Consider the following 10,000-nt stretch of genomic DNA (forward strand, 5'->3'; position numbering starts at 1 on the left):
GAGAGAGAGAAAAAGAGAAAGAGAGAGAGATCGATGGACCGAAGCTTTAAGACAAAACATAATTGATGTCTAACCAATAGGAAGACAAGGAAGATTCTATATCCACTGGAGTATTAGACGTCGTCTCGATTAATAGGAGAAAAAACAAAACAACAACAACAACAACAACTCCAATAACAAAAACAACAACAACAACAACAACAACAACAACAATCAAAATATTACAAAATATTAATAATAACAAGATAGCACATTGAAGAGTGCACTCTATAAATATCTAAAAAGATTACATTTATCTTATCTTATCTATCGATTATACGTACATATATATTCGAATGATCATTATTCGTTAATATCTCCTACATCATCTTGTTATCATCGTCATCATCATCATCATATCATCATCATCATCATCGTCATCTTCTATCATAGATCAAAACAATGATCATATTGTCTCTTTATGATTACAAAAACGAATTATCTGTTACTTTGTTTGAATCTACCGCATCGTCACTTTTTCTTCACGCGTACATATTTCCTTTCTTTTTTCCGTTCTTCTCTTTGTTTATTTTTCTTCTCGATTTTTTTTTCTTCCTCTATTTATTTTATTTATTTATTTATTTATTTATTTTGTTTTTTTTTTTTTTTTTTTTTTTAATAGATTATAATAATATACGTCTGTCAGACATTTCATATGCATCACACACCCCCACAATCCCTTCCTTCCTTTCTTCCTTCCTATCTCTCTCACCGATCATCAATCCAATCACGTCAACCCACTTATTTTAATTATTGTTGACTATTTAAGATGTTTATTCATTGTTATTACTTTAGAATTGATTAGAGTGATCATATTCTCTCAATGATTAGTGTATCTCGGTTTGTCTGTTATTTTCTCACTAATTATATAGGATATATATATATATATATATATATATATATATATATATATATTCATTATCAATAATTCTATTCGTAATTAGCAAATGAAATATACATATAATATATAACTGCGTCGCAATCATTAACATCATAACGATTTATATATTTATATATATATATATACATGAAATCGCTTTTGTTGCATTTCATCGGTAATATATTCAAGAAAAATGCCTAAGGGACTATATAGAAATATTAACGAGCGAAATAATATAGAAAGAAAGCTATTTTAGAAATCATCTTTGTCAATATCATTTTATACTGACTTACTTATTTCTTCAATTAGATGGTTCTTCTTTTTTTTCTTTCCTTTTTTTGCAATTTAGACTTATCTCACGATTAATGTTTTAACGAGTTGAATTTTTCTTTTCTTTTTTTTTTTCTTTCTTTCTTTCTGTCTGTCTTTCTTTTTTTTTTTTTTTTTTTTGTTTTTTTTTAAAGAAACGACTGCGTTACTTGGATCTCAGACGAATTATAGAAGTTAAAAAAAGGCTGCTGTTTTCATACGCACACGTATTTACACACACATACACACAAACACACACAAATGAACGCAATCGCGTATTTAGACAAAAATTCTATCATGGATTATTATAAATATCATATTGTGTTTTTTAATTTCTTCGTTTTTTGATTTCTTTTTCTTCCTTTTTTTTTTTTTTTTTTTAAATAATTTTCTCACAGTTTATAATAATTTTTATCGCTCACAGACGAACTTAATTTTTTTTTCTGTTTTTCTTTTTTTTTTTTTCGATCTTTTCAATCCTCTAATGATTACGGAGAATTTAATTTTGCGTTTAGATTGAAATTTATAACTTTCTTTGTTTGCAATCGATGGAACATCATTATCAGTAGACTTAAATAAATTATTATTAAAACAAAAAACAAACAAGAAAAAAATATATATATATATATATATATATATATATATATATTTTTACGATCAGTGCACGTTATTATACATTAGAATCGCGTGCTGATCCTTATTTTATCTTTTTTCTTTTTTTTTTTTTTTTTTCTTTCTTTCTTTCGGCTCTCATTATTATAACAGGTCCAATCTAAATTGCATAGATATCTAATCTCATACAAATTAATTTGAAAAAAAAAAAAAAAGTATTAACCAATTTTCTAGCATTAAACTAAACACTAACACGTTTTTGCTTATCGGATTGCACGTGCCAATATTATATATGTAGAGTGTCAAATATACTTTCAATTGATCTGATATAAAAGTTAACAACAATAACAACAACAACAAAAATATATATATATACATATATGTATAAAGATATGGAAACAAAAAATAATAATAATAATAATAATAATAATAATGTAGATTTGTAATTTGAAATTTTGTCATTCATATATGTTTGAAAATTTTGCAAAAGGAAACGAAGAAAAGAAAAAAAGAAATACTCGAATAAAAACTAATTTCATTTAGGCGTATATAATACTTAATAACAAATAAACAAACAAACAAATAAACAAACAAACAAACAAACAAACAAAAATATATACATATAGAATACTTTAGATTTTTATATATATGTGAAATTTTGCAAATAAAGAAAAGAAGATTTGAATAAAAATAAATTTCTATTCAAATGTAAAAATTCATCAAATCACGTGTTTAGATTAAATTTAATTTATAATTAAAATGATAGAGATAGAGATAGAGATAGAGATAGAGATAGAGATAGATAGATAGATAGATAGATAGAGAGAAAGAGAGAGAGCATAATTAATTATTATTCGCACATATATCCAAACGATTAATAAAAATTACATAGAGATATCGATGTTAAATAAATTATCCGAGAGAAAAATCAACTAATATGTAATAGTTTACACAAATGACACTTGTGCACTGACCGATAAAAGACGAAAAAAAGAAAAAGAAAAAGAAAAAAAGAAAAAAAAAAAGAGAAAAAAAATAGAAAGAAAACTTATCGCCGTTGATTTGAACAAGATTAATATGTACAACAATAAACACGTTATTATATGATAATAAATGGGTTTCTCTCTTAGTTTATCAATTAACATCCTTAACTCGTAACTGATAATTCGTAATGATGGATATTTTGATCACCTGACGGAGAAAAATTATAACGGGATTTTACTTAAGATCCCCTCAGAGATATGTTTGAAACTTTATTAAAATTTAATTGAAAAAAAAAGAAAAAGAAAAAAAAAACAAAAGAAGAAGAAGAAGAAAGAAAAGCCAGTATCTCGAGTTATATTCAATTTTCTTTTATTTATTTACAAATTAAAAAAAAAAATAATTAAAAATATAAATTCTAAATCATATTAATAATTTATTACAATAAATATACAAAATTATTATTAATTGATGACCCGACAGATCTCAGATTATCAGTTACGAGTTAAAAATTTTGCTTCGTCCATGTTAATTGTCCATCATTGTTATGCAAAACGCATTGAAGTTTTGTTATACCTTCGCATGTATTAAAAAATCACTTACTGAGTGATTTATTATCCATTAAATTGTCTTCATCTATTCGGTATTTATTGCACCAAACGAATGTAAGAAAAAAAAAAAAACAAAACAAAAAAAAACAAAAAAGAAAAACAAAAATATATTTCTCGTTCATCCATTTACGATAATACTAAAGTATAGAGACACATATTTATTATAAAACCTTCGAGAATTCGAATAGCCATTCCAGAATGGACGAAGAAAAAAGTTATATCACGGTATCTAACTTTTTGTCCTTAAATTAATTCATAAGTTGCAACAAGTTATGAAAAAAATTTCCAATTGCTTCGAGATGATATTGCCCGATTGATTTTGAAAAGTAATTTGATAATATTAATAATATATATTATATGTGAAGTGTAATATAAAGAGAAGAAGAAGAAGAAGAAGAAGAAGAAAAAAAAAAGAAAAAATAAGAAAAAGAAGAAAGAAAAAAGGAAATAAATGAAAACTTTAAAAATGTATCATTTTTAGAATATACGAATTTTAAATATTTTTTTTTCTTTTTTTCTTTTTTTCTTTTTCTTTTCTTTTTTTTTTTTCCTTTTAATTTTAACATCTAAAACATCCGAAACGATTTGAATCTTTTTAACGATCAACTTTTATAAAAAAAAAAAAAAAAAAAAAAAAAAAAAATTGTCCAATGAAAAACAATTTGAATACTTATTTTAATCATTCGGTAAGTATATTATGTGTCACGCAAAATAAAATCAAAGAGAAATTAAGAAATAAGAAATAGTGCAAGAGGGACAGTACGATAAGAACATTCGCTCCTTAAACTATTTTCTCGACTTCTGCAAATCATCATTAAAGACGAATAAGAAGAATGAAAGAAATTGCGGTAAGTAAAGTGATTAACAAAGATTGGAATGTTCTTCCATATCTCAGGTAATCTTCTCGACGAAGCTGAAGTTCTCGATTGGATGGTGAAACAGAAAACCGACGAGAGCATCGAGGAGATTGATCGAGAGACTCTAATGAAGTATATTGATACGAAGGAATTTCTCGCAGTTATTTTTTGTAAGAAGAATCTATTCCTATCCTTCATTTATTAGGTTGCGTCAATAAGTAAAAAAAAAAAACAAACAAACGAACAAATATACAAAAATGTTTAAACAAAATAAACGTACGAATGAACAAGTACAATAATCCAAAGGGCAATCCTATAAAAAGGAGTAATATATTATTTAATAAAACAAAAATAAAAATAAAACGCTAATAAAAAATTAACTCAATTTTTGTTCGTGCGTTTATATAAAATTTATTAATTATATCAATATATTTATATATATTTAATGATTGGCTTATTTTCTTTCTTTCTTTCTTTCTTTTTTTTTCCTATTTACCACAGCAATACTATTGTACTGTATAATAAGTATATATACTCTTTGAAGGGGAGAAAAAAAAAAAAGAAGAAAAATTGATTTAATTGTTTGCTTTATTATTACTTATTGACCGACCAAATATATATATTTTTTTCAAATCTGAAATATCTTTTTTTTTTTTTTTTTTTTTTTTTTTAAATTAAAGTATAATATTTAATTGATATTTCTTAAAATATCCATTATATCTAAATATTTTTTTCTAATACTTAGAAAATATCTCTTTACTAGTACAAAACATATTAAATTGTTAAATTAATTTTGAAACGTACGTACATACATACATACATACATACATACATACATACATACATACATACCTTCACTTTGTTCCATTATATACAACCGTTGGAGGATCTTTGTGAATATTTGTTAAAACAATAAATAGATATGTATTTCCTCTGCCATTTTTCTCGAATGTATTATTCACAGACAAAGAAGAAGATCCAGAAACTCCACGAGTACTCAGGCACGTCGAGTTGATCGACGACGAAGCTGCTGAGTATGGAATCAAAATAGTTCGTATGAAGGATCGTTTAATGGCGAAAAAATATGGTTATCGTAACCCACCTGGTATAACATATTTCCGAAAAGGTAAAAGTACGAATTACGATGGTGATATAGACGACGAGGAAGAGATTCTTGATTGGTTAACCGATCCTGATAACATGGAATTAACGGATCACATTGAAAGAATTAATAAGAAGATGTTTCATAAAATACGTCAATCTACTGACTACTTGGCTGTATTTTTTTGTGAGTATATATTTACAAAAATATAATTTATTATTAACGATTAATGATAGAATGGTTACACAGGTATTAATCATAATAATTTATGTTATAAAAAAAAAAAAAAATACTACGCATCTCTCTCTCTCTCTCTCTCTCTTTCTCTCTTGCAGTAAATTTGGCCATTAGCCAATATTTTTTTATTTTGTAAAAAAAAAAAAATAACTCCTGTCGACTGTTAATAGTTAAATATATAAGAAATAATAAATAATAGGTAAATAATAAAAAATAATAAATAATAAAATAATAAATAACAAATAAATAATAAAAATATAATAAAAAGATAATAAATAATTTTCGCACGAATATAATAATAAATAATAATATAAATAAATTTTATATCCCTTACCAATTTGATCACTATATTTGTGTGTTTAGACAGCACCGACTGTAAACAATGTAGTAGAGTTCTGGCAGAGATCGAGCACATCGACGATGAAGCTGATAATGCCGGAATCAAATTTGTAAAGATCGACGACAAGGAACTTGCCAAACATTACGGAGTATTTGCATTACCAGGAATCCTCTTTTTTAAGCTGACATCGAAAGAACCGGTGATATTCGCTGGTAAGAACAAAATTAATAGTAAAGATAATTATTAACAATTAATTTAAAACTCCAAAGAATCTACGTTACGAACGGGGAACGATCGATCATAAAAGCCATTTTGAAATTTCTTTACTTTTTGAAACTCGCGGTTTTTTTCAAAATTCAAACTCTTTATCTTCAAACTCTTTAATTCCATTTTTAGAATTAATATTAATAGTAATATTAATATAAATATATATATATATATATATATATATATATTATATATATATCACATTAGATTTAATTTTTATAATAATAGAAGTTAGTCGATTGAACGTATAATGAAACTGAAGACGATCGCGAAATGCCATCTTTGAATTGTTACTTTTAAAAAATCGCGGTTTTTTTAAACGTCGAATTATTGATGTTTAAACGATTATTTAATATGTCATAATTATTCGTAGCTCAATTTTTAGCCAATGTAATATCGTTAACAAGAGTATTATGATTTTATCATAAAATAACATAACAAATTCGATCGAGACATAATAATAATAATAATAATAAAAATACAAAATATAATAATAATAATAATAATAATAATAATAATAATAATAATAATAATTAATGTTAATTATTCATACCTTTTAATCTTATATTACTTGTGTGCCATCGAAGGAGATCTCTACGACGAAGAACAAATCTTGCAATGGTTAATGACGCAAAAGGATCCATCGGGAGAAGCAATCGAAGTTTTGGATGGTGAAGAACTTCTGAATCTAATTCGAGAATCGGAATCCTTGGCCGTATATTTCTGTAAGTCTCTTAATGCATATCAATATTTTAATCGCATAAAATCAAATTGCCTTCTCTCATCGTTTCTTCCGTACGACACAAACTAAAATGGCGAGTCAGTGCGCATGCGTCTAAAACGCTGTTACCTGATTGGCCTATCGATGCGCCATCTCTCGATATTCTTAGGTACTACGGTAGCGCGAAAATTTGTTTCATTTAAATAATATTATCTCTTACATACATATATGTTAAATAAGAACTGCTCATGTTAAATAAAATTTTTAAATTAAATTTCAGAAATATATACAACCATACACGCACAAATACATACACACACACACACACACACACACACACACACACACACATACGCATTTCATAATTAAATTGCTTTTTATCAACTAAATTCTGTCTATACATAATCACACTAATGTTATTATTATACATATAGATATTTCATGTGACTAACGCTCTGAAATCAATCAACTGCTATATTTATTATGAATTTTCATTATTTTATTTATCAAACCTTGGGTTCACTTATTGCTTTCAATGGAGATTCAAAAGTTCGCTTTCATGGAGGAATTGAAGGAAGAACTTTCGGCTTCTATTAAATGGACAAAAATAATAAAATTTTAGATTATCTGATAGACTAAGGTATCAAAAGGATATTACTTTTATGTACATATATATATATATATATATGTACATAAAATATATATATATATACACACACATAACTTTTGAGAAAGAATAAAAAAAAATAATCTTGGATCATTCGGATAGATTTTAACAAAATATTGCACACTATAACTTACATAGTAAGCTCTTTTCTATGTTTCTATAATTTCCTTTTCTTTAGATGGTATATTCAACGAATTAAGCATTCATTTGATCTAAATAACTTGTTCAAAAAAGTGGTGTACACGTGTATACTATAATGTCGTAGGGAACAGAACGCTTTGCGACATGTGTCAAGCAAAAATGCATCGCAAGCAGACACGGCACAAGGAGCACAGGATCAACGAACACGAGACAACCGAGGATGCTGACGGTACAAATTAAAAAAAAAAAAAAAAAAAAAAAAAAAACGAAACAAAGTAAAAGTAGAAAAAGAATAAAAAAAAAAAAAGAAACATTTAAAGACAAATTAATGATCCTGATTAGTGTTGTCTCTTCTCGTGATTATGCGAAGAGGCATTTAACATCATGCATACATACAACAACAACAACAATGACCAACAAACAAACAACACACACGTACAATTGATACGTGCATTTTGTCAACTAATTACACTTTTTATAGATTGATCATTAGAAGAAAAAAAAAACAACAATTTAGATCTTCCTCTTTTTTTTTTTGTTTTTGTTTTTGCAAAAAAAAATCACAATATAACTAAGTTACATCTCCCTCAAACGAACAATTTTTTCAAGAATATTTTCAATCCAATTTTCTTTAGATATTTTGATTAAATCTCTGACAATGTTTATATATAGGTGCACGAGCATTTAAGCATGCGAGTTATACATCCAAATGGCAATGGTAATGATTACCCTCCCCCCCCCCCTGCAGAAACACCACCCCCCGCCCAGGCTGTGAATAATGTGTTCAATATATTCTTTCTTCATAATTTCATGTATCTCTTTGCACGGTAGACATAACTTAGCAGTTCAATGGCATGCACAAATACGCAAGCGACGTCACAAATATAATTTATTCTTTTTTCTTTTCTTCTTATTCTTTTTTATTTTTCTTTTTTCATTATGAAAATAAAACACCATCATGCCCTCGAATAATAATAAGAAAAATATTAATCTACTATCAATATCATTAAATGTATTACAATGATATTTTGTTCTCACTTAGACATTGACAATTGTGAACAATGTACCGGGATCTTAGAAGAATTAGAAAATATTGACGACGATTGCGACAGACATGGTATCACTTTTATAAAGACACAGGTAAATTGATGATATTTTTCTATTATATGGATAACATTATTACCGTTATGATTTATCGTTTAACATAATTTTTTCTTTCTTTTTTTTTTTTAATAACGTTAAAAAAATCACACGCCATTGTATTCACTTTTAGGATCATAAAGTGGCAGAGGATTATGGCGTTACTGATTTTCCAGTTCTCGTTTATTTTGAAAATCAAATACCCAATGTATTCGAAGGTTTGCATCATATATATATATATATATTTCTAATGTTTTCTATCAACTTATTTTCAAAAACTTTCTTATTATCTGTTATAGGTGACTTGGCCGTAGAAGAGGAAGTATTACAATGGCTAATCACACAGAAAACTGAAGATCGCATCGAATTGATAACTCGTATTATGTTGGAAGGCTTTGTCGAAGAAACACAATATCTTGCCGTTTATTTCTGTAATATTCAAACTTTGAATTATTATTAATAACAATTAAACGTTCAAATCAAAGAACGAAAAGATATTTTCTTTCTCTATTTTAGACAAACAAAATTGTCATATATGCGACGAAATATTAGAAGGTTTAGAAAGAATCGACGACGAATGTGACGTCTTTGGTATACACTTGGTTAAGATTCAAGATCCACAACTAGCGAAAAGATATTCCATTAAAACTTTTCCTGCTCTAGTTTACTTTCGTAATGGCAATCCTCTTTTGTTCGAAGGTCTCTCTTTCTCTTTACTTCTCTTATTAACATCATACATTATAAGAATAGACTGAGTTTAAATATAAATTTTCTTATATATTCTAGGTGATCTACAAAATGAGGAATCAGTTTTAGAATGGTTGATCGACGATGAAAATCGTGAATTGGCTGATGAGATTGAATCCGTCAACGAAAGGATGTTAGAGAGATTATTGGATGAGTCGCCATTTTTGGCGGTCTTCTTCTGTAAGTCTTCTTTAATATATCCGTTAACGATAAATGATAAAATTATTTGAAAAAAAAGAAAATAAAATAAAATCAAATTAAATAATAATATTCTTATTGATACCATAATGATAAATTGATTGATAGACGACGAGGATTGTGCTGAATGCAATGAAATTATGGAAGCATT

The 10,000-nt window shown here is 26.5% G+C and overlaps 2 protein-coding genes across 5 annotated transcripts in view; both read left to right on the plus strand.

Annotated features, from left to right (window-relative positions):
- The window catches only part of LOC124954155, a 6,026-nt gene extending 4,881 nt beyond the window's left edge, over positions 1-1,145 (plus strand). For both annotated transcript variants that reach the window (XM_047506636.1, XM_047506637.1), the window contains exon 3: positions 1-1,145. This exon is cut by the window's left edge and continues 140 nt beyond it. The gene's annotated coding sequence lies outside the window, so the exon portion shown is untranslated.
- Positions 1-10,000, plus strand: part of LOC124954154 — a 34,628-nt gene that overhangs the window by 22,441 nt on the left and 2,187 nt on the right. For 2 of the 3 annotated variants that reach the window (XM_047506632.1, XM_047506633.1), the window contains 11 exons: positions 4,328-4,459; positions 5,254-5,577; positions 5,992-6,180; positions 6,823-6,960; positions 7,889-7,993; positions 8,807-8,904; positions 9,038-9,122; positions 9,204-9,335; positions 9,421-9,603; positions 9,691-9,831; positions 9,958-10,000. The exon at positions 9,958-10,000 is cut by the window's right edge and continues 281 nt beyond it. In XM_047506632.1, the coding sequence (XP_047362588.1) occupies positions 4,328-4,459; positions 5,254-5,577; positions 5,992-6,180; positions 6,823-6,960; positions 7,889-7,993; positions 8,807-8,904; positions 9,038-9,122; positions 9,204-9,335; positions 9,421-9,603; positions 9,691-9,831; positions 9,958-10,000 (1,570 nt within the window). The remainder of the gene's footprint in view (positions 1-4,327; positions 4,460-5,253; positions 5,578-5,991; positions 6,181-6,822; positions 6,961-7,888; positions 7,994-8,806; positions 8,905-9,037; positions 9,123-9,203; positions 9,336-9,420; positions 9,604-9,690; positions 9,832-9,957) is intronic. The other variant, XM_047506635.1, reaches the window with a different exon arrangement.

The sequence above is a fragment of the Vespa velutina genome, chromosome 14 (assembly GCF_912470025.1).
Source record: "Vespa velutina chromosome 14, iVesVel2.1, whole genome shotgun sequence".
NCBI lineage: Eukaryota > Metazoa > Arthropoda > Insecta > Hymenoptera > Vespidae > Vespa > Vespa velutina.